Genomic DNA, 26,469 nt, shown 5'->3' on the forward strand with positions numbered 1-26,469 from the left:
TATCATTTATCAAGGAAGATTTTACAACCTTCTGATAATATTCATCAGCAAGATTATACTATGTTTTGGTAATAACCCATCTGTAAGGAATCATGTTAGTTCTTAAAACAACAGGAATAACAATTGTTGCTTTTTATTGTTTTACAAGTAGTAACTAGATCTCCCCATTTTATTCAAAAAGAGTTCCCCACTCGTTTTATGATTAGTAATGTGATCTCCCCCCCTTCTTTTTGAACCTCCTCCACTGATGGAATAGACATGAAATGGGTTGAAATGCATGTCTTGACAAATGTCAAATGTCAATTGTAAACTGTTGAAGCCTACATCCAGGTCTGGGATTTTCTTGCTGTGGTGAAGACCCATTGGTGGCCTTGGGCTGTTTTCTGCTCTTTGGTTGAGTTGTTGTCTCTTTGACACATTCGCTATTTCCATTCTCAATTCTTAGTTATAGCTTAATTTATACATGAAGATGGGATAAACTAAGTGTAGATAATGATGAATTAAGAACTAAAGATGACAAAACAGTTTTCTGAAACCAAGTTCATAAACTTCATTGGTGCCAGTCATATCTTCAATGAATCCTCTAAGAATATTTAAAGCCATGTCTTGATTTGCAGATTCATTCTGAGGAAGATATAATATAATTTTTAAATTTTAGGGGTTAATTTAATAACAAATATACATGTAGTAATATTAAAAAATCTTTTGAAGAAGTATGAATCTAGAATATTCAATAGAGATAAGAATAAAAAAATCTTAATTTTATTTTGCCAAATTTAAAGCTTTCATAATTATTTATACTTTGCATGCTTTAAGATGGTACATAGTACTGGTTTTTGTATTTGATAGCTCAATTTTGAGAACATAGTCCTTGCATCCTTTCAAAGGACTGTGTTTAACTATGCACTTCACAGTATTATAAGTTTCAAATGTGCTGTGTCATTTAGTATAAGAATAGTGCAACTTTAATTATAACTATACTTATTGTATTGACATAAGAATTATATTTGCTTTTATGTTTTCAGATTATTAAATAACAATAAGCTAAGAAGACTGACAAATGGTGTATTTGAAGGTCTTACAAATTTACGTTTTTTGTAAGTATAATTTAAATTGCATTGGTATAAAAAACCTAGATAAAACACATTATTTGCTGAGAACAAAAATGAGAAAAAAATCCACAACTTAAGTTCAGTTTTGTTGCATAAAATACAAATAGACACACACTGACTTTCCACAGTTAAAGCCAGTTTTAAACAGATTTATTTAGTAAGTCAATGACAACAAACAAAATAGCTATACAGAATTACAGTGTCTTTTTAAATTGTGCAGACATAATAATATTAATATTACAATAAGGGGAAACCCAATGAATGTGCTTCTATGCAGGGTCAAGTAAATTCACTGTACTAAATGGTCATAAATCTAAAGGGTAACACAATCTGCAAAAGTTTATAAATTGTAGGTGCATTAATTGAAAATACTCTAGAGGTTACATGTACTTTTAGCTTACAGGTCAGCTAAAAACAAAATAATAAAAAAAAAAACATTGTATGATCATGCATAGTGCAGTATTTCTTTATTGTATTTTTTTTTAGGTTTTGCAAAATTTAGTCAGTCTCATAACTTTACATTCATTAGCAAAAGTATTTATTTGTTTGCTTTGTTGTAGATATTTATATCAGAATGAATTAGAAGAAATTGAAAAAGATGTTTTTGCTGATACTCAAAATTTAGAACAGTTGTAAGTATATAATTTTTTATAAAGTTTATGGACAAAATTTGAACAATTGGAGGACAAAAAAATACCATTATTATTGAGTGAAAAATTTGTACATTCCTAAATGCACAGTTCAGACATTGCTGCTTATCAGCAGAGCACATATTGTTTAGGAGTAAGAAAAAACACTGTCTGCTCTTAGTCAGAATGATGTGTTAGGTGGGGTAAGATGTCATCCTGCAGATTGATTTTATATAAAATATATATTTGTCCCCAATATTGCATGCAATACTAGCTGCTACCAACGATAAGCATATTTTTATACAACCGCAAAAAAATTTTGTGGTCGTAAATTGGTATGACGTTGGCGTCGTCGTCGTCCGAAGACACATTAGTTTTCGCACTCTAACTTTAGTTTAAGTGAATGGATCTCAATGAAATTTTACCATAAGGTTCAATACCACAAAAGGAAGGTGGGGATTGATTTTGGGGGTTATGGTACCCACCGTTAAGGAATTAGGGGCAAAAAAGGGGCCAAAAATAAGCATTTTTGTAACTTCCAGACATAACTTGTGTGTAAGTGTATGGACATTGTACCACAAGGTTCCATACCACAAAGGGAAGGCTGGGATTGATTTTGGGGGTAATTCCCTCAAAATTTTAGTAATTAGGGGCCATAAAAGGGGCAAAAAAACAAGCATTTTTCTAGTTTTAGGACAATAACTTGTGTGTAAGTGTATGGATCTTTATGAAATTGTACTGCAAGGTTCCATATCACAAAGGGAAAGCTGGGTTTGAGTTTGGGGGTAATTGCCCTAAACATTTAGGAATTTGGGGCCAAAAAGGGGCAAAAAAACAAGCATTTTTCTAGTTTCCAGACAATAACTTGTGTTCAAGTGTATGGATCTCTCTGAAATTGTACTGCAAGGTACCATACCACAAAGGGAAAGCTGGGATTGAGTTTGGGGGTGATGAATCATAAGGGGGTTCAAAAAATTGGGGGGGGGGATTTTTTTTTCATTTTTTTTCTTTAAAATTTTCCATTTTAAATTGGTTATTTCTGATTAATATATAAAAGCAAATAATAATGATATGGTTTGAATAGGTAAATTAAACATTTTTAAGTTCTTAGACCACTTTCATTCTGTGTGAGAAACCTATGCTGTGTCAAATATTTAATTACAATCCAAATTCAGTGCTGTATCAAGCTTGAATGTTGTGTCCATACTTGCCCCAACTGTTAAGGGTTCGACCTCTGCGGTCGTATCAAGCTGTGCTCCAGCGGAGCATTTTATTAAATCAGTTATGGTGTTTTGAAACATAAGATAACTGGAAAATAGTCAAATGTTAGCTTGCTCAAGCTACCATTTTTATATGTTTTTCATTGAAAGATATCAATAACTATTGTAAGTCAAACATTTTCATGCAAATGTGTCTGTTGGTTCAGCACACCAAATATGCAATCTTTCAAGAAGCAATTTTTATTGTAGCAATGTCATAGACTTTAATATATTTGTCAACATTTTTTTGCTTTGACATACATGTACATGTACTGTAAAGATTTATGCCCCCTTAATATCTGAAATCTCCTGCTTGAGTGATAATTCGTCTTTGTGACAGGAGAAGGGATATTTGTGTTTTTATATTATAATTCTAGTGTAGTATTATACAAATTTCATATAAATCTTTTGCAGATTTTTACATAGTAATAAAATCAAGCATTTACCAGATGGATTATTCTCACAGACAAATAATCTTCAAAGATTGTAAGTATTGTAACAAGATTTTACAGAACAGTTAGAAGAAAAGTGCTTTATTTAATTCAATTCAGTAACATTTAGATCATCATAACTGTTTGATGTCATAGGTACGCTATCAGAGTCAAACCAGGCATTTTTTTTGCATACCTTTGGATAGAATATAATTGACCAAAAGAAGGCTTTTTTGGATTTTTTTTTTTTTTTTACTGTACTATTGAAACAATTACATACTGTAAATTCAGAAATTATTATGAGGGTTTTATTAATGCGAATATTGCATCTGGGTGAGTTTCGCAATAATAAGAACTTGCATTATGATATCTGACGCAATATATCCATATGCAGATTTTCCTGAAATCACAATAATTAATCTTGCAATTTTGTCCATTCTTAAAAAATTGCAATAATAAATGAACGCATTAATTTCTGAATTTACAGTATCTATGAATACCAGAATTCAAAATTGGGGCTTCATTATAGTTACAGACAGGTATATTGAGGCATTTGACATTGTATCAATATACTTATTTGTCAAATACAATATTATGTTCATATTAGCATTGATAAACATACAATTGTTGACATGCAAGGGTCATATCATGCAATGACTGGTGTAGCCCTTTTTCAGCAACATGATATGACCTTGTGGAAAATGGCAGAATTCATGATGGCTTATGTTAAGAACATAGATTCACTTTAAGCTACATTTTCACCTAAAAAATAAACAAACAAAGATTAAAGTTGTGTTGATGTCCAAATTGCAAAAATCCAGCATTTTATATTCATAGTTTGTATCACTCCAACCCTTTTTTTAAAGTACAGGGGCAGCAGACTCTTTTCACAAAAATTCTTGCGACAAAAATTTATCGTAAGTTAAACTGGAATGTTCATGACTTACAAGTGTTTTTTCTCATAAGATCTCTTGTGAAATTAGTCGCAGATCTTTTGTTTTTATGTCACGGCCATTATTACATGATTGTACATACATATGTTTGTCTGAGAATCTAGAAGTACTTTCACACACTTTTTTTTATAAACAATAGTAGTAAGGTTTTATATTTGTGTAGAATTTCCCATAGTTATTATTTTTTATCTTTTATTTTAGACGACTGGACGATAACCCAGTCGATTGTGGATGCAGAATGTACTGGTTATACAAACTGTTGCATGACAGGAATAGAAACGTTCAAGGTGCCGTAACATGTAAAGGACCCCCAACGTTTGCAGGGAGAGCACTAAATACTCTGGATGAAAATGATTTTCAGTGTGGTACATATCAGTTTTATATTTAGGGTTGTCTTAATTCTAGAAAAGATATTTCTTTATTAGAAAAATTCATTCATTTGCAAAAAAAAAAAATTGACTTCTTTTACTTTATTAAAAAAAAACGATAGGCTGAATGAATTGTGAATAATTACTTACTATACCTGATGGACATTAATTTTCAATATGTGAATATACCAAAAAATGACATGCTGTAAAAGTTACATGAGAACCAAAAGTTACTGTATGCATAGTCTCCAGCAATTATACTTATAGTTCATGAGTACATGATTGGGAAGGCCAAAGGTATAGTGAAAAATATATATTGAAGTGCTGAGAGTTATTTATTCATGACAAACCATATTAAAAAGTTACAGGCAATAGGGTAGAATTGCAGCTTTGTTAAAAATTCTTAGAACTTTGGAAAAAAAATAAACCAAATTAATATTGTAGTGTTATTGCACTTATATTGAGGACAGAGGTGGAACAGAAGGGGGGGGGGGGGGGGGGGGGGGTAAGGGGCTATATATATGTACTGTGAGGAACACTATTTATCAATATTATGTGCAATAACACTATTATGATATAGTACGAGTCCAATTCCTGCAGCTCTGATGCCCGCAGCAGGGACGCAATGTCCATTCCCACCATCTTGTTCATCCCTCATCTGCTTACAAGCAAATATCGATTTTACTTGAAACCTCTCTAAGAAGTTGCTTTAATTGTTATATGGGATGAAACTTAATTTGAAACATTTGAAACAAAAGGAAACAAATAATATGATAACTATGTTGATTTTATTTAGATGAGCGGACATTAACAATAGTGGACAACAGTAACAGCAATAGTAAGTCTTTTACCTTTTATCATTTGTTGTGCAGTAAACACAGGTATAGTTCATGACATTTGTAATAAAATTATTTTGTTATTAACTTTTGAATGAAAAACAACTGAAGTATTATTTACTATTTGGATATACATGCATTAAGGAATAACTGAAGGTCAACCACTTATAGATGATATTTTCAAGGGATACCAATTATCGTTATATTAAAAAAAACTTGTAAGGCAGACTTCTCAATAATCATAATAAACAACAAGAAGTGAGTTTTATGTGTGGCAATTTTTTGTCATGGATATTTTTTGTCAATAAAGATATGAATCAACCAGTAATCAAATTTGCATTCATCAGCAATATCAAAAACGTCCAAGAGTGTTGACACATTGAAGGGCAACCAGCATATGTTTTCTCTAAACAACAATTGCACTATGTACAAGACACCAACTGTAATTGTCATAAGTTCAATCATCCAGCAAAAAGAAATATGTATGACCCTTCTTTCGTCAATATCTTAAAATATATAACAAGCAGCGTAAAATATATTCTTCAGAGTGGATAAGGGTATGTTTGTGTTTTTTTTTTCAGTTATACATTACCAAATGAGAAAATTGTGAAGTGCATGCAATTTTATATCAAATATAAAAGTGGGAACATCACCTTTGAAATAGAAAATAATTAGTAATGCATAAGAAAGATGCTTATATCATTTTAAATCCCGCTAAAATCAACCCCCCCCCCTCCCTAACTCTTCTTTAGCAGTCGGTAATCTTAATATAATAAATTTCTTAAATGCTTAATGATAAAATGATAAAATCTTATCAACATTTCAATCTATACTATTCCTTCTTTTAACCTTGAAAATTTGTTTGCTTATTTGAAAAGACATGATTCAATTATAATTTTTATATTGAGATATTGACCTATACTTAAAGATATTTATGAAGAAATCCAAAGAATTTCTGTTAGACTTTTTAATTTGAGATGCGTTTATAGATATTGCAAATCTACCAGTACAGATTTCCATCAATGTCAAATTTTTTCGTCACACTCTAGTCTTTTGTAAACTTGACAAAGTGCACTTAGTTCATAGATTTATGATAAAATTTGTCCTTATTAACTGTAGATAATTAGTTTTCCTCCCAGTACTCCTTTTGTCCTTCATCGTACCAGTGTACCATTTGAGGAAAGTGCACTTAACCTCTTCAAATAAAAGTTCTGTTTGTTTTACAGCACTACCTCAAATAGTAACTGAGCCAACAGCTGTTAATGTCACTTTTGGTAACACAGCTTATTTTGTATGTCGAGCTGAGGGTACTCCAAGACCAGAGATCATCTGGCTACATAATGAGTAGGTAAAAGTCTTATATCTTTTTTTTTTAAATAATCTGAGAATTTTATTTCGTGACTTTTTCTCTGAATTTGTTAAAGGAAGTAACAATGTCTGCAATTTAGATTTGATTTGAAAATCTAGTAAAAACAAATGGTTTAAATCACAAGTGCTTTACATTTGTTATCTGTGACTTCTTTTGGAAAGTGAAAAATGTTCAAAGGTCTGAAGAAAACCAAAGATTCTGATTTCCAAAACATTTCTTAGAGAAATTATTCTTAGGAAGTTTACATGTATTGAAATTTCAAAAGATTTCAGTGTGCAAGTTCTGACTGCTGGGTAGAGTGAAGTGCAAAATGAAAATTTTTCGACTTAGTGTAAATTCTTTGTAGTATTCACATTCTTTTTTGATTTTTCAAAAATAAATAGCTAACATAGTTCTAAATATGTGAAAAAAGTAAATAATAGTCTGTATAATTTTCTTATTTTTATAACCTTACGCTTATATTTTAGATATCAATTAGACTTCAGTGACCCTCGGATTAATCAATTAGAAGATGGAACTCTCATGATATATAACACAAAAGAATCAGATAGAGGGGACTATCAGTGTATGGCTAAAAACCCATCAGGAGAAGTCAAAGCTAAAAAGGTCCAGTTGAGATATTCAGAGGCTGTAGGTATGGGATCGATTTTCATTAGGCCAATTACTATTAAGAAATGAGATTATTCAAAAGCAGGGGATTGTTGCTGTCTCCAGGTGGCTGTGAAAATCTTAGAAAAAAGTTATTGTCTTTCTTGCCTTTGAATACCAACTCTAAACAATCTAAAAATAAAAATAAAAAGATGGTGAAAGTTTATTAACCCCTCCCCCACCTCCCCTCAAAAAAACCAAACAAACAAACAAAAAAGACACAAAAAAAAACAAAAAAAACTGAAAAACGAGAAGAAAATTCAAACAAAATCAAAGATAACTATAAATTAATTGTTCAGAATTAATGATGTATTATTCTCAACAAAACAAGGTTTGATAACTTTTTAAAGGATTTGTCAAGAAATTAATTGTTTATCATTGAGAGTTCCATTTTTGTACACAGTAGTATGTGACAGTATTTGTATACCCCCACTCTGAAGGAGGGGGATATACTGCTTTACCCCTGTCTGTCTGTCCGTCCCATTAAATTTCTGTCACATTTTTCTCAGGAACTAAAGCATAATAGCTCCCTGAAAATTTGATCTGGCTTCATGTCAGCATACTCTACTATGTGACACAGTTTTAGATTCATGGCTCATCAACTTCCTGTTGAACGAATACTTATATATTCTAAAGACAATGACCATGCATGTAACGCATTTTCAGATTAATTTTTCTTGAATTTCCTGTCTACCTAATACTTAAAGCAGGTGTATCATTAGTTAGCAATAGCTCATAGTTCTTCTTGTTGCAAGTTATTAATAGATTATTATATTTTTTCTCTCACTTTTATAGTTTCACCACGGTTCATTGCTACTCCCCAGGATGTAACAACATCAGTTGGTAATTCAGTGCAACTAACATGCCAAGCTACAGGCCATCCTGAACCACAGATTCAATGGACCAAGAATGGTAATCAATTGTCTCCATCCAACAGAATCACCGTAATGTCAAATGGAGACCTACATGTAAACAATGTGCATACAGAGGACCAAGGATTGTACCGATGTACTGGTGTAAATAGTGCAGGCTCAATAGGAGCTGCTGCTAGGATTGCAGTACATCGTAAGTTACCAAACTTTATTTTTTCAAACCTTTAGATAATAGATAATATCCCATACCTCTTTGTGAAGTTTTAAGAAACATTTAAATAACAATAGAATAACATACATGGAAGCCTTATTATATTTTTATTTTACAATATGATGTTTGTAGATTCATTGATAATTTCTTTTCATCATAAACATGTTGATAGAATGGGTCATTTAGCTGGGTTATAAAAAAATCTGCATACCCTGAATATTTAACATATGATTTATACCTAACCCTGTAATGAATGTAAAAGAAAATATTAGACCAGATTTAGAAATAAGTTTCTACTCTCCCTACCCTTATATTTTAAACTGGATAGGTTGGTCAGATAATTTTTTACTCAAAAAGTGCCAGAAATTGTTTAATTTGGCTAAATGTTTTGATGAGTGGTTAAAATCCAATGACATATATTTCAAGGAAATTTTGGACCAGAAAAATATGCTTGGGAATGAAAGTTAGGAAAGATGAAGGAATATTGAAGATGCTCAAGTTTTTTGGTAGGAAGCTATTTTTGTGATGGAAATAGGAATATTTGCTTAATTTTTATTGTCGAGCCTGTGACTTTTGTGGCAAAAAGCTCAACATAGGGATAGTGATCCGGCGGCGGCGTTAGCTAACTTCTTAAAAGCTTTATATTTTAGAAGGTAGAACATCTGGATGCTTCATACTTTGTATATGGATGCCTCATGTTACGAAGTTTCCGTCAGTCACATGTCCAATGTCCTTGACCTCATTTTCATGGTTCAGTGACTACTTGAAAAAAAAGTTAAGATTTTTTGTAATGTTAAATTCTCTCTTATTATAAGTAATAGGATAACTATATTTGGTATGTGCGTACCTTGCAAGGTCCTCATGCCCGTCAGACAGTTTTCACTTGACCTCGACCTCATTTCATGGATCAGTGAAAAAGGTTAAGTTTTGGTGGTCAAGTCCATATCTCAGATACTATAAGCAATAGGTCTAGTATATTCGGTGTATGGAAGGACTGTAAGGTGTGCATGTCCAACTGGCAGGTGTCATCTGACCTTGAACTCATTTTCATGGTTCAGTGATTATAGTTAAGTTTTTGTGTTTTGGTCTGTTTTTCTTATACTGTATGCAATAGGTCTACTATATTTGGTGTATGAAATGATTGTAAGGTGTACATGTCCTTCTGGCAGGTGTCATCTGACCTTGACCTCATTTTCATGGTTCAGTGGTTATAGTTAAGTTTTTGTGTTTTGGTCTGTTTTTCTTATACTGTATGCAATAGGTCTACTATATTTGGTGTATGGAATGATTGTAAGGTGTACATGTCTAGCTGGCAGGTGTCATCTGACCTTGACCTCATTTTCATGGTTCAGTGGTCAAAGTTAAGTTTTTGAGTTATGGTCTTTTTTTCTAATACTATATATGCAATAGGTCAACTATATTTGGTGTATGGAAATATTTTATCATCTATATGTCAGTCATGCAGGTTTTATTTGACCATGACCTCATTTTCAAGGTTCATTGCTCAGTGTTAAGTTTTTGTGTTTTGGTCTGTTTTTCTTAAACTATAAGCAATAGGTCAACTATATTTGTTGTATGGAAGATTTGTTAGCTGTACAATCCTGCCTTGCATGGTTTATCTGACCTTGACCTCATTTTCATGGTTCATTGGTCAATGTTTAGTTTACTTGGTTAATGTTAAGTTTATGTGGCAGTTGTAATAAAGCTTTATATTTAGGACTATCAACATAATATCAATGATTAGTAAAGAAGGCGAGACATTTCAGCGTGTGCACTCTTGTTACTTTTTATCACAGTAAATACTTCTAAAGAAAATGACTGTTAGTGTGTATTTTTTATCAATTTGTTTTACAATTGATGAAAAAGAAGATAGTTATGATTAACTGAATGTTTTTGGTTTATGTCTAGTGACAAATATTATATGCACATCCAGTACAAAAGGGAATTAGGATGTACATCAATGAGGCAAATGAACAGTAAATATGTAGAGGTCAATTCCTTAATTTGTAGAGGTCAATTCCTTAATTTGATGATGATTCAATTTTCAGAGCCACCAAAATTCCTGACAGAACCATCAGATGTACAAGTAACAGGAGGTAGCACAGCAACATTTAGATGTGAGGTTTCAGGTTCTCCAACTCCACGTATCATTTGGATTCAAGGAGGTACGTCATATGGAAAAATAGATTTGCACTAAAAACATCATTGAATCTAGTATTTATGCTGAAAATTATTGAACCCAAAATGTACAAAGTTCATATGCATTCTTGTAATTGTAAATTGTAATTGTGATTTCCAGTTACATCTGGGCTTTTTCAGTGTGTATATATACTGCCTGCATGAACGTTAAGGGCATGCGATACAGTTTTGATCCCACTGTGATTTTTTTACGAAAATTTGCATACAAGCTAATTTTCACCTAGTCAGTTCAAATATGTAATAAAAAATACACCTTCATGTGCTACTTTAAGAGATAAATGGGGTCAAAATTTTAAACATTTACTCAGAATTTTGTTTTTTTTGACATTTCTATCCTTTTGATAGATATACCTAACTTTTGTTTCAAAAGATAAACAAAGCGGATTTTTATAAAAACATTTGGAAAATCTTCTTTACATGAGTATGCTCTAAATTTGTGTAACAATTCTTTGGAAATAATGAATTTTTATCAAAGTTTCATGATTTCAGAAAAAAAAAGGCATTTTTTGCTGTATATTTATCTAATTTAAAAAAATTTCATCAGTGACTTTTTCATAAAAATTGATACAAATAATCTTCATACGTAATCAAACCTAATGTCATTTTTAAAAAGAGGGGTCCATGAACTAGTTTTCAAGTTAAATCAGTCTGAATGATAAAAATCAGTCGAAGAATGCATCTTTTCCTGATAAGTCACAGTTTAACGTCGCGAAAAATAACATTTTACATTAGCAACGTCATTACCTCCCCTGTAACTGTATCATATGCCCTTAAGTTTGATGTTTGTTAGGTGAACCATGGATTCCTTATTAGCTATTGTTATTATAGTAACAAATTGGTCTAGTAGGTTTTTCAGTCAAACATGTGTTACCTGTGCCTTGATTTAATTGGCTAGCAATAACTATAGTTACTTTTTCAATAGGTATTAAGCAAAAGTAATAGTTAATTTCATGGTTTACCTAGCAAACAAGCAAACTTGATTTTATTGTTTTTTGACACACTCAAGTATAGGTGATTTAAAAATCAACAATGAATGATATAGACGTATTTAGCAGCCAGACAATACTTTCTTTTGTTTTAATTTAAAAAGTTTATATTTTAGCAAATTTAATAGAATATATATAACCTTTATTAAATAGAATTAATATGAACATCACTATTATGCAGCAGAAAGATTTCTAAACTGGCTCACTTTTAGAAAAAAATAAACACTTAAAGCCGTCTTCTTTTTGGGCATAGATTTGATTTTTTTCAAAGGGAACTTTTAAATTATGAATAAAAAGGATTCTGAAGTTATATGTAATTATGGGAATTTTTTATTTGAAAAAAAAACATTTTGACTAGGGTCTAGTACAGGTCCAAAAACTCATGACAGTATTTTGTTTTCAGTTGGTAGTCCTTTACCTCGAGAAGAAAGATTTGATGTACAGAATGATGGACGTTTACTACAGATCAGATATGTTGAAGATAAAGATAAAGGGTTGTATACCTGCAGAGCCATAAATGATGTAGCTACTGTAGAGGTTTCAGCTGAACTAACCATACTTCAACAGTGTAGGTTCATCTATAAAATTATTAAGCGGTAGTTCTTCATCTTGTCTATAACAACCTTGTTAAGTTGAAAAGCTGAAGAAATATGTTTGCGTTTAAGTTTTTTGGGCATCGTTCTCAAATATATGTATCATTGTGGATAATGCATGAACATTTCTCATACAAACATCAATTTCTCAGACAGAGAAATATGAAGAGACAGCAAAACCAATGTTGATGTTCTTGACTATGGACAGGCACATACATATATCTGTGGCAGTACTAAATTAGCTTTGTAAGAACTCAAATCACAATGTAATATAGAATGATCAACATGATTTCAGTTTGAATTAATTGTCTTGTGACAATGTTTTTTTTCATTTGTCATATGTAGAAAGTAAACACCTGTCTTGTCAGTTCATCCCCTCTTATCCACTGTTGTAATACCTATGCATTTTGAATCTCAATTTAATGGTCACTCCTCTCTAATAGGTGTAATACCACCATTGATTTTCCCCTATTAGTCTTTGTTAAATTTGCACTTTTCAAAAAATTGTGCAGAATTTATCTTTGTTTCAAATAAAGAAAAATTTGGCATGAGTAAAGTTTTATCCTGTCCAGTACTTTCACACATAACATTTCATTGCATATAAGAAAATAACCATCACTGTAAGTTAACCAATCAAATTTTCACCTTTTTTTTCCCCTGTGTACAAGCTTTAGTAACCATGTAACCTCAAGTTTCCAAAATATTCTCTAGAAACACCAAATAAAAAAATAATGGTGCTTTGAAACACCCAAAATATAAGTTTATGACTCAGAAATTTTTTACTGCAATGAGATGCAGGATTAATTTCCTACAACTGTCAAATTCAAGGGAATATTTTATTTCGACCCTTTTTCGTATGCAACCGGATGTGACGTACTATGATTTGGTGGTATTACACCTTATAATAGAAAAACAAACGATATGGGGTATCCATCCATGACACAAAATCAGTACATGCACAGCAAAAAAAACACAAAAAGCAAAGGTCAGTTTTTTCTTGTCCTGAGAATGACCTTTATACCGTATATAGGTTTGACTGTATAAGTAAAATTACCAGGTTGCTAGCTGCTTTTAGAAATTAAAATATCCTTTACTCCATTTAACTATGATGTTGCTATGTTTTCTCATACAGCCACTCCAATAGCAGCCAGCAGAGAATCCACAGTGGATACTTATGCAGGAGCAGATATAATACTCCACTGTACTTCGGATGGAGAACCTACTCCACAATTCCGCTGGATTAAGGATGGAACATTTATACAGAACTCCCACAAGTTCTCCTTACAAGGAAATCGAATGATAATAAGAAATGTTTTGCAGAGTGACCAAGGCAGTTATGAATGTTATGCTGAGAACACTGTTGGCTTTGCCAGAAATACAGTTGCACTCAGAGTGTTTGGTAGGTTTTCTTGTAAACAGCTTCATTATTTGTATCATTTATTTACTTAAGCTTCATTTCTTTTTATATGTCTGAATAAGAGCATGGTTTTGCCAAGCCAGTTTTGTTTCTTTCTAAATTTAAGATGGCTTTAAGATTTTCAATAATTACCCCCTCTCAACAAAGCTAGATGTATTTTATGATTATCATGTCCGTTTGTCTGTCACCTTTTGACCTGTGATTTTTGCATGTTAACTTTTAAAAGTACCTCTTGACCAGATCTTTGAAATCAAATGTATATAATATGTCACTGACCCGTATGTCCATTAATCTTATTTTGTTGTATTTTAGGTGAGGAGAGAACTTACCCAGGCAATAGGTTTGTTCAGCAGGCTATAGAGCAAGCCACACGACGAGTGGACACAGCTATTAATCAAACTAGAGCTCAGTATTTTGATAAAGACAAGAAACACTCGGTACAAGACATGTTGGCAATTTTCAGATATCCTTCTGCTGATGCTTTGGAAATTGCTCGAGCAGAAGAAATTTTTGAACAGACACTACAAATAATTCATGATCAAGTGAAAGAAGGACATCAGTATGACTTAAAAGATGCTGGTAAGGATGACCTATTCAATAAGCAAAGTGGATATCAGTCCAAAGTCATTTGAACAAAATGAATATTATTCAAGCAGGATCTGCTCACCCTTTCAGAGCACTTGTGATCACCCTCAATTTTAAGTGGTGTTTGTAGGTCAGTCTTAAGCTTTCTATGTAGTGTTTTGGACTTGTTCGTCTTTTCGTCATCTTTTGTAATTGCCATGGTGTTGTCAGTTGATCTTCAACTTATGAGTTTTGAATGTCCCCTTGGTATCTTCCACCTCGTTTATTCAATTTACAAATTAAACTTAGAAAAGTAGATTTTTCCAAGTCAGTATATATTTTTGTTCGTAATAGATTTTATTAATAGTATCCAATCAGATGAATACAATTTTGGGAATAATATTGGTTATATATTTGTTACAGCTGCAGAATCTTATACAGACATTATATCACCAGGTCATTTGACTCTGATAGCCAACATGTCCGGATGTTTGTCTGTACCACGTGATATTCTCAACTGCAACAACATGTGTTATCATCGCAAATATCGTACATTAGATGGAACATGTAATAATTTACAGAATCCAACCTGGGGATCTTCTGTTACTGGATTTAAAAGATTATTACCGCCAATTTATGAAAATGGATTCAATACTCCTGTAGGTATGTGCAAATTTATGTGAGAAATGTATGTAACATCTAGGTATGTTCTAACAATAAACCCAATGTCCGTATATACATGATACTTTCAGAAATTAAATCTCGTTTAACCTTGTTTGGATAATTTCCTTTGAACTGTTAAATGAAAATATTTGTTTTTCATGTTCTTAAACTACAGTTTAGGGGAGCAAAATAAAATTTACCTTCAAATGCTTATTTCTTGCAAATTTTAACATATTGTTAGCCTCTGGTTATCTATTCTACACTATAGATTTTTATTTGATACATGGTTATAGGTACATTTTCATTCAAAAGAAATTAATTGTTTTTCTTCAGTTTGATTGATTTTAACTACTAAAGCAGAAATTTATACTGTATATTAAATATTTAATAAAAAAAAAATATGTGTTGATTTTTTAATTTAGGATGGACACAATCCAAACTGTACAATGGAATACATTTACCAAGCCCTCGTCTTGTGTCATCATTATTAATGTCTACAGATCATGTGACAGAAGATGAGATTTATACACACATGTTGATGCAGTGGGGCCAGTTTGCAGACCATGACATGGACTTAACTCCTCAGTCAATCAGTTATGCACAGTTTAGTGATGGTCGCAGGTGTAATGAGACATGTGACAAATCCTACCCCTGTTATCCTATTCCTGTTCCTAGAAGTGATAATAGAATTACCTCCCATGCTTGTCTGGGATTTACAAGAAGTAGTGCTTTGTGTAATTCTGGTTCTACATCTATTTTTTATAAGACTTTTGCTCCGAGAGAACAATTGAATGTTATCACAGCATACATAGATGGAAGCAGTGTTTATGGTAGTAGTGACTTTGAAGCACAAAGACTACGTGAATCAACAGGATTAATGAGAGTTGGAGTTCTCTCAACTGGTGGGAAGAGATTACTTCCCTTTGATAATTCTGGTTTCTTGCACCATCTTGATTGTCAGGTGGAGCCAAACAAGAAAAGGGTTCCTTGTTTTAGAGCTGGTGATCCTCGTGCTAACGAACAAATTGCTCTAACAGCAATGCATACTTTATTCATGAGATACCATAATCATCTAGTTTCAAGATTTTCGTTGCTGAATCCACACTGGGACGGCAATATGCTGTATCATGAAACTAGAAAAGTTATGGGTGCTATAATGCAGCATATCACATATCGCCAATGGTTGCCAAAGATTGTAGGTGAAAGTGGATTGAAAAAATTAGGACTGTACAGACTTTATGACCCAAATGTTAATCCATCAATATCGAATGAGTTTGCTACGGCAGCTTTTAGATTTGGACATTCTTTGATTCAACCAATCATTTTAAGACTGAATGAAAGTTTCCAGCCAATTGCTGAAGGCAATTTACCATTACATCAAGCCTTTTTTTCACCTCATAGAATAATTGAAGAAGGTGGAATAGATCCAATTTTACGTGGACTTCTTGCTTTCTCAGCTAAAAAGAGAATGCCAGATGAAATGATGAATTCTGAGTTAACAGAGAAGTTATTTTCATTAGCTAATGTAGTTGGCCAGGATTTAGCCTCTCTGAATATACAAAGAGGTAGAGATCATGCTCTTCCATTTTATAATGAGTATAGAAGACTATGTGGATTACCAGAAGCTAATACATTTAATGATTTACAAAATGAAATATCACCAAGAGTTTTATCAAAACTACGGGATCTATATAATCATCCAGGTATGGAATTTATTCTGTTATGGTATGTATCTTGATAAAAAATATAATTTACTTTAAAAAATGTTACAAATATTTCGTAAGAGAGTTATGTGCAGGGTAGCATATTCTTTTTTGTCTTACATCTGTCAATAAAATCTAAAATGAAACCTGCTGGATAATTTGGTCATATCAAATCAAAGTAACTTTCCATTGTAATAATTAACAGGATGAAAAGGTGATATCCATATGTTTGTTTCAAAAACAAATCCTGATTTATTTTTATTAAAATAGTGCTTTTTTCTTAATCAGAAGTAATTGTCTTGTAAAATTTGAAGAGCTTTGAACAATAATATTTTTTTAGTTGACTGTTTCATGAGATTTAAAATTAAATCTAAGATTAGAGTGTTTCAATAAAAAATGTATTAATAAATAGGTACACTGAGCTATAGAATCTATTTTTAAGACATGCCCAGCTTAATTATATGTCAAAATCATTTGAATGTTTCAAACATTTTCTCAAAAGCAAGTTACAAATTTATTATTGCTTTTGTTTAATATCAGATGATAAAAAAGCTACAGACCTGTATATAAACAGAAGAAACGATACTTTATGTAATTCCTAAAATCTATATTTCAGGAAACATTGATTTATTTGTTGGTGGAATGGCAGAGACTCCTTTGGAAGGAGCTAAAGTTGGACCAACTTTTATGTGTATTATAGTGGATCAGTTCAAAAGACTTAGAGATGGTGATAGGTATAATATAACATCAGTTTTCTTTTGTATGGCACCTGCATAGTCAACCAAACTTGAATAGTTTAAGATTTCAATATATAATTAATTTTTGATAGCTACATTTTCCCTGATGTCCCCATTGAACCATCAAATTATGGCCCATACTAACTATAAATAGAACAAAGTGGTAAATATACAAAATTCAAATTCAACTAAAACTGGCTTTTTGCTGAATTGATGTAATTTGCAGCAGCTATGTTTGGGGAACACTTGCTATTTTGTTTTTCTTTCTGAATGGGAATTAAAGTATTCTATTTTAATAATTCATGCAAGAATTATATTCATAAAAGAAACAAAAATCAATGTTAAACAGCAAGTACTTAATTTCATTCCATGGGAAATCTCTGTAAGCCTCAGCCACGTGTCAAACATAACATATTTTTTGCCTGCTATAGCAAATGAATAAAATTTTACACTAGATCTTATGGGATAGATCTTCTTCACATAGATACCATGTGAGCTACACAGGCTTTTATTGTACCACTAGTTTTTATCACAATGAATTCAGGTTTATCCACATTGGCATTATTATATGAAGCATGCAAGTGTCAGTTTATTACTATGCAGGGACACATGCTATTATCAATAGGTGTAACACATATCTTCTGTGGAAGATAGAAATTTAAAAATAATTTTCAGAACAATTATTATTTTACATCTTGCTGAATACTTAGAGAAGGTGGCTTGAAACAATATTTGTAAACAAAAGCAAAAAGTGTAAAAATTTAATTTGTACTAACCTGTTTAAAAACAGTTGACAAATTTTGTTTGTTTGGTAATATAGTGTTATTAACTGGCTGTTTCTGTACTCTTCGAGTCTCGGGTCCAATACAGCTAACCGAGAATCTATAACAGGACCAATACAGAAACAGCCAGTTAATAACACTTTTATTAAATGATTTTCATTATTTTAATTAGAATAAACTAAGAAACTTACCGTGAAGAAGATACAGAATTCATAATCTGAACTTGTCTTTTCGCATTCACGTCCATGGATTTTTTTGTCAACAGAGTCATTTCTGTGATTTCTGATTTCTCGTCCAAGTACTTAATAAACATTATGCTATTTCAATTCATTTTATCTAGCAAATATAAAGTAGCTGGGAAGAATAAATCAGACAGTTTTTAAAACTATTCCTACTCTTGGATCGTCTGCGTTCTGATTATTGATCAACGGAAATGAAACAGTGTCAATAATCGAAAGTCGTACTCGAAAAGGCTGTGAAATATCTCCGTTTCAAGACTTCAAGACGTTACAAAACACTAAACATCATTTAAACTTTTTATTTTATGATTTCAAGTTAAAAAAATATAATACAATGTTTTTTATGCATAACGATACGTCCAAAGTTAAGTAAGGCGTAAGAAAATTGAAACCGGAAGTGAACATCCCGTATTAGCCCATGGGCCAATGTGGCTTTTTTTTCCTATTAGCCCTGTCTGAAAAGTAATATTAACTCTTGATTTTTATCAACAGGGCAACGTCATTAGTATTGCACATGCTGATTTATCCGTATTAGAGCTGATTTGCTCATATCATTTAATAAGTATGTTTATTTATTTAACATAATTTTTAAATGAACAGACTGAAACAGGACGAACAAAACTCTTCCAGCATTGTATAGTAATAAACACAGTAAATTTTTTAGTCTAAATTTTCTGTAATAGTAAGCTAATATTCTTTTGTCATGTTTTGTAAAAGTATGTCACACTATTCTATTTTCAAATTAGATTTTGGTATGAGAATCCCGGTGTGTTCACAGTAGACCAGTTAAGTGCCATAAAACAGATGACATTATCAAGTGTTCTGTGTGACGGTGGTGACAACATCAACAAAGTACAGAAAGACGTGTTTCTCAGAGTCCATGACAAGTCCGAGTACATAAGCTGTGACAAAATACCCAAACTGAACATTAATATGTGGTCAGACTGCTGTGCTGGTGAGTTAAATACTATATTATTATTTGTTTTATCATTGTTTCTTTCTTCTCTGATGCTTTTTTTTATGAAAGAATATTCTAATGTATAATTATAAAAATAAGAAGTTGTATAATAGCCAATGAGACAACTCTCCATCAGAGACCAATAGAAAATGTAGACAGCTCAAACCCATACCGTATAGTCGGTTATAAAAGGCCCTGACATGAAATATGAAATAATTCAATTAAGAAAACTGACGGTCTAATTTACAACAAAACAATTTACGAAAAAAACAAATATGACAGATATGAATCAATGACAACAACTGAACTACAGACTTGGGACAGGCACATAAAGAATGTGTCGAGTTAAACATGTTTGTGAGTGCTCAACCCTCCCCTAACCTGGGACAGTGGTGTAACAGCACAACGTAAGAACAAAGTATAAAAATCAGTTGAAAAAGGCTTAACTCATCAGATCGATACAAAGCAGAAAAACACTTAACAAAAACACAGACTGGACATTGCAGGGTATTTATCCATCCCTCATCCCAAACAACAAAAAGGACACTAAGTACAGATCTGAGAGTACTAGCAGTTACTGACAGCTAGTTCAAAGCCAATAACAACTAATAAAAAAAATCATGTTTCTAAGACTAAAATATCAATCAGTACACATCCAATGGATTTAGTGTAAAGACATCATTAACAGTCAGAGAAAAACATGAGCTTGTGTATATATTGTATATATTTCTGTCATTAATAAAGACGACTTTCAAATTATTGCCCATTCCTATGTCACAATGTTTATGCTATTACATCACAGTAAGAACCGATTGTTCAATGACGTCGTTTATGCCAATTAACCTTGGGTCAACCGGAACTGTAACGCATCCATAAAAATCAACCCAAGATTGGTGTATAGATGTGAATTCAAGGAGGTGTGTAGTATTAGTCAATAAGACAGCAACCCAACTACACAAACAACCAAGACACCTAACTGTGTTTTTTCAAGTTTAAAGAAACAATAACTATAGATCAACTACTTATGGCTTCAAATATGGAAATTATATATACTTATCTACTGAAAAACTTGTTAAATCATGAGTTTTATATTTTCCAAATTCTCATTCCAAGAGTTATGATTCTGATTATTATATAAGTACTGGTGAAAATAAAGCTGGAATCAAATAACTTTTTTTTTTAAAAGTAGTCTTTTATAACCTTTGAAAGTCATCTTTGATAGAACGAATAGCCAGTGTAAATGTAGCAATTTTCGTAACACATATAGGATATGCCTACCATTAAAGCATTTTTCGTATCAGTTACTTATATCACACTCCCTTTAGTGTGATACAAAAATATCTCTTCATGCGAGAAATAGATTACAGATCATTACCATAAGAGAAAGTTGATTACCAAACTCAGAAATAATATCACCCTTGACTTAAGCTTGTGAGGTAATCTATTGCAATACCCTCCACTAATTAGGGCAGTATCGTTTATGCTTAACTGAATGCCCAGAGGTTGGTAAATTAACATGTGATTTGTCAGAGGGTGGTACATGGATATCTTTCCTATGAATTCAATACTACCTTTTGATTTTATGGATGGAGCTTTCTAAATTCAAGGTAAATACCACCTCCAAATCTACCAGTGATTTTACAATGAATTTTCAAAAGTTTGCATAACATATGATATTTGTTTTTAACAGATTGTAGTAAAGCTGGTGACTTCCAGTCCATAACAAGTCAGTACTCCCGTAGCAGGCAATCTCGACAATTTTCATTCAGAAATGATTTTACACAAATACAGAACGACAGACCAAGACAACCTGTTCGACATGAGTTTGATAGAACTGTCTATGATGATCAAATTAAAGTGTTTAACAATCATATACACCAGTTTGAGACTAGAATTGACAACATGGAGACCACAATAAGTGATCTAACAGATTCTATGACATTTATGGAGAAAAAGGTATGTGCATGTCAGATTAAATGGGGGTAGAATCTGACACTGAGAATAGTTTTGTGCTGAAAGGGTTAATTGGGAAGGGCCACTATACCTTTTTTGCAAAATATTTATTTTCATTTAAATGTGGCAGACACAATATATTTGTGGACAGAAGTTAACAGTACGTCTTATATATACTCAGGTTATTAATTATACAGCAATTTTGAGTTCCAGGCCTTCTCTCAAACTAACCTTATTTTTGCCTCAATTGACTGTATGGCATTTGCAAAACAATCACTTAGTCTGTGACATCAAATATTTTCTGTTGTGATGCTGAAAAAAAATTGCAGGGAAAGTGTTTTATCATCTCTTATGGTGGGCAAACTCAAGGTTGATGTATTTACCTTAAACAGTCAGTTTGAGAACTATATTATTTACTAAGTTTCTTGTTCCAAGTATTAAAGCAACAAATGAAGTTCTCAGCTACTTGTAAATTATAGTGTATGCCAAACTGTAATAGCTATAACTTAATATTGATTTGTAACATAGAAATATAGATGCATGTCTTTTTATATATAGATGAAAAAGATGCATAGACAGATGAAACATCATAAGAAATTTTGTAAAGATGAAACCGGAAGAAAGAGGAGAGACCAAGACACCTGGAAAGTTGATGATTGTAAAACATGTGTATGCCAGGTAAATTTGTTATATGTGTGTTACATTATTACAGCTATAAATTTACGTTACATTTTATGTTATACTTTTCATCTAAAAATACAATATCATAAGTCCTGTTCCAATAATTGACATACTGTAAATTCAGAAATTATTGGCTGCATTTATAATTGCAATTTTTGAAGAATGGACAAAAAAGTAAATTAATTAATGTGATTTCTGGAAAATCTGCATACAGATATATCTATCAAATACCAGAATGCGAGTTCTTATTATTGCAATTCTCACCTAGTTGCATTATTTGCATAAGTAAAAACCTTGCAATAATTTCTGATAGTATGAGCTGGGAGTTATAAGAACTTATATGTTGGTAAAAAGTTTATTGCTAAGAAATCCTCATAAAATTTTATAATCTTTTATGGTCCAAGATTTAAATAAGAACCAGTCTTTGTGAAATCCTAAATACAGATTTTTTTTTATTTGACCTTTTGTGATTTTTCTTTTCAGAAAGGAACAATTCAATGTGAAAAAGAGATTTGTGAGGTGATACATAACTGTGAAAGACCCACTCAAGTTCCAGGACAGTGTTGTCCTAGATGCTGACCTTTGGACCTTATATAACAGTTTAGTTGATGACAAATGGCTACGCCATGTTTATCTCACTGCCATAATGTGATATTTTTATGTAAGGTCTGACTTTGCGAGATCTCATCATTTTTATTTTAAAAAAGATTTTTTTTTTCATTATCATGAAATGATATCAGGCATTTAAATGTTAGTGTAGCTGTTTTTTGTGGTATAGGTTCTGCCTATAAATCTAATATTTTTGAGAACATTGAAAAGAGTCGTAGATTTTCAATTGCTGATTGCAGAAACTGCAACAGTACATTAATCTAATACTGATTAAAAAGGGAAAAAGGATGAAACGACAGACTGTGGTTTGCTCTGGTCCCTCCAGGAGGAGTTGAACAATGTTGTTGTGGTGTGAGAATGGTTATTTTGTATACTACAGTGTTATATAACCCTAATAATTATTTGATATTACATGTACATACCAGTAGTAAGTTTTTAAGAGTTTCAGTTATACTTCATTAAGGTAACAAGTACTTTTGCGTTTTTATACTGAAATAATGTATTAAAAATAAATAAGCAAATACAGTTAAACCTGTATATAAAGGTCACCTTAAATGACCTTATAGAAGAGGGGACCTTTGAATTGAGTTTCACAATACATAGGTAATACTACAGAGGGAAAAGAAGAGGGTCACCTGACAAGACAGGTTTTTGCTGAATAGAGGTGACCTTCATAAAGCAGGTTTGACTGTACATGTACAATTAAGGACACTCTAAAATCCTCATGTCCCTGCCACAATGCATGAAACTATAAATCTTACATTATACTATAAACTCTGAAACCTCATTGGCAGGACAATGTCAAAATCTTGTATGCCTTCTTCCATTTTGTTAAAATTTAAAAACTCTCAGGTTTTTTTTTTTGGTGATTTCCCATAGCATATTGATTCAGATTTTGCTGTTTCAAGATTTCGGGGATTTAATACCATTTAAAAATTTTCTTTGTTTTTTATAACAATTTCATATTTTTAATGTATTAAGGTTGATTCATACAAAAACCCTATTTGATAGCCTTCCTAATACTGTTAAGAGATATAGCCAATATATTGTATATATTCATTTACAAGTATTTGATTGTATGAGTTAGTTTTAGTGAAAGAAAAAAAAACAGATGTTAAGGTGAAATTTCTTTAAAAGGTAGTGTAGATTTGCATCGACACTAATACCATGGTGCTATTTTATATATATAATGACAAGCCATAGAGGGTACCGATTGTCATAAATATCTCATTCAATTATATACAGCTCATAATGCTTTTTAGATTATTTACATTATATTTTTTTTTACATCTGCCAGTGCTTTTATATGTAATTATTATTTTTGCACTTAATTTAATATTTGTTTTTTTATTTTGAAAAAGCATTTTTATTGTAGTTTAATTTTATCATAGTTAGCAACCATTTTGTACATGATGAATCATTACACACATCAGTGTTGATAAATGCATTATCATTTGTAAGAACATTCATATCATTATAAAAAAAAACTATTCATGCTGTCATAATTCTTACTTCTAAAATGAATAATTTTTATTATATTTGCTTCCAAGGATTCAGGCAATGCTAGCTCCACTGGGCTAAATAACTTTTAGGTGCTCTAGTTCTTTATGTTAAATTGATATAAGCAATGCAATTTTTGTAAAACATTAGACAAATTATTAGGATATAAGTATCTAGAGTTATGTTCCCTTACTCCATCTGGAAAGGTCTTATTTGATACCACAAGTACTGCAGTATTCAGTTGAAAGTCAGTTGATAAAAAGATGTTAAGAATGGTTCATACATTGATCATTAACAACAAATGATTTACAACAATGTCAACTTAAATTTGACTTTATAAAAGTGCAAGAGAAGACAAAACAATTGAATTAGAAATCTAATATTGAACAAATTTAGTGATTTTTATTATCTATTTGCATGTTACATTTTATTTAAAGTAGGAAAATATTTTTAGCAGAAAATAATCATATGACAATTTGGAAGACCTTGAAGTACAGTTAAAAAAGATATATTAAAATTATATAAATTTCTGTTCTTAACCCCTTTGTTGAAATATTAACATCATTAATTGCGGTATTTCTGTAAAATTATTTTCAACAAATTGAGTTATTTCCCTTTATACTAAAAATTCACTTATTTTAAAGGAACATGCAAGTTAAAATAATAAAAATGGTAATGTATGATGTATTTTTATAGCACATACTGAAACAAATATCTGCCAGTCAACTTTTAATGATTTCTTTGAGTTTTGTTTTGGGCTTATTTCTAAGATAATAGTGAATATGTTTTAGGACAGTTTTTTTTATCTCAGGGTTTTACAATCTTTAAACTTTATTCTGAAGTGAAGATTCTAGCAGATGCTTGGTACTAACTTTAATTGTTTCGACCTGTGTAATGTTAAATTAATGTACCGGAAATCTGACACAATATGAATTTTTTTGGCAATGTTTTTATTATTTTAGCATGTCTATAATTTTTTTTTAAATTTGTCCAGAGTTCAGGATAGAACAATAGCTATCAAGGTGACAGAGAAAAAGCTTTTTCGGTTCTTACAAAAAAAAATCTATTTTACAAAGAAATCCCCAGAGTTGATATTAACATTTTTGAAATAAAACTGAAAAGTTCATTCAATACTTTTGACTTTGTTTTTCATTTTGTGAACTGAAAAATGAGTTTATGAGCTCCACCAAAGTATACATGAGGGACATAGTAATAATGTATGTCTATCTGACTCATATTGGTTAACCTCTGTCCTTCCCATTTAATTTTCCTTGCATTTTTTCTCAGAAACTATGAATCTGGGATTCGTGAATCTTGGTATCAGAGCTTCATGTGAGCATGCTAAACTGTGTGGTGTATTTTATACATCCATTGCTCATCAACTTGTTTACCACATACTTATCATTTGGGAGTGAAAGCTTACAGTAGATCTTGTTTATATGAGTAAAAGGAGATGTGGGGTTTACATCAATGAGACAGTAACCCAACAACAAAGAAACTCTGACATAGGTATAATAGATAAACAAATTAGTATTAGAACGCATTCAATGTCAAAGTGAACAAAACATCATCAATGATTTTGGAACTCGTCCAAACAAAGCTTTGATATAAATCTCATAAAAATCTGACAAGAAATGTAGGCTTGAGAGCATTTACAATGCAAATTTCCATAGTACTTGCAATACCAAGGGACAGAACTCTTGAACAGAATAATTGTCAGCAAAAGGACAATTCCTAAATTTGTTAACCTTATAAACAGTATTACTGTTAAAATTGGATGCAAAATACTACTTTTTATTAAATTCTTGTCCATGGAATCATACTTTGACAATAAATTTCTATAATTGTGATAAATTTTCATAGTTTTAAACAATTCATGATGATTCTACCCCTGCTGTAAAAGTTTATTAGTAATGAAAATATTACGTTCATTGAAATCTTGACTTGACTCCAAACATGCACAGTTCAAACCAACTAAGAAATGAACACTCAAAAAGAAAGAGGTAAGGGAACATCATCATCAAAGAAATAAAAATAACAATAGGAATGAAAAGTCATCCCTTATATTATAAATTTTGGAATATTACATGTGAAATTTTAATATTAAGGTCCAATAAACAACTTATAGCCATGGTGTCATAAGGGAGTGACAGCTCACAGTATTTCTTGTTTATATTAGTAAAAGGAGACATGGTGT

The 26,469-nt window shown here is 31.5% G+C and overlaps 1 protein-coding gene across 2 annotated transcripts in view; it reads left to right on the forward strand.

The window, feature by feature from the left end:
* The window catches only part of LOC127698638 (peroxidasin-like), a 50,853-nt gene extending 25,450 nt beyond the window's left edge, over window positions 1–25,403 (forward strand). For both annotated transcript variants that reach the window (XM_052202199.1, XM_052202209.1), the window contains 19 exons: window positions 1,026–1,097; window positions 1,673–1,744; window positions 3,415–3,486; window positions 4,586–4,749; window positions 5,549–5,590; window positions 6,815–6,932; window positions 7,425–7,591; window positions 8,401–8,670; window positions 10,737–10,853; window positions 12,277–12,441; window positions 13,599–13,865; window positions 14,196–14,462; window positions 14,871–15,110; window positions 15,533–16,813; window positions 17,430–17,547; window positions 19,318–19,526; window positions 21,220–21,485; window positions 22,041–22,160; window positions 22,647–25,403. In XM_052202199.1, coding sequence (XP_052058159.1) covers window positions 1,026–1,097; window positions 1,673–1,744; window positions 3,415–3,486; window positions 4,586–4,749; window positions 5,549–5,590; window positions 6,815–6,932; window positions 7,425–7,591; window positions 8,401–8,670; window positions 10,737–10,853; window positions 12,277–12,441; window positions 13,599–13,865; window positions 14,196–14,462; window positions 14,871–15,110; window positions 15,533–16,813; window positions 17,430–17,547; window positions 19,318–19,526; window positions 21,220–21,485; window positions 22,041–22,160; window positions 22,647–22,742 — 4,123 coding nt within the window. In that variant the 3' untranslated portion in view covers window positions 22,743–25,403. The remainder of the gene's footprint in view (window positions 1–1,025; window positions 1,098–1,672; window positions 1,745–3,414; window positions 3,487–4,585; window positions 4,750–5,548; window positions 5,591–6,814; window positions 6,933–7,424; window positions 7,592–8,400; window positions 8,671–10,736; window positions 10,854–12,276; window positions 12,442–13,598; window positions 13,866–14,195; window positions 14,463–14,870; window positions 15,111–15,532; window positions 16,814–17,429; window positions 17,548–19,317; window positions 19,527–21,219; window positions 21,486–22,040; window positions 22,161–22,646) is intronic.
* Window positions 25,404–26,469: the final 1,066 nt, after the last annotated feature.

This window comes from Mytilus californianus, unplaced genomic scaffold (assembly GCF_021869535.1).
Source record: "Mytilus californianus isolate M0D057914Y unplaced genomic scaffold, xbMytCali1.0.p SCAF_1, whole genome shotgun sequence".
In the NCBI taxonomy this organism is placed as follows: Eukaryota; Metazoa; Mollusca; class Bivalvia; order Mytilida; family Mytilidae; genus Mytilus; species Mytilus californianus.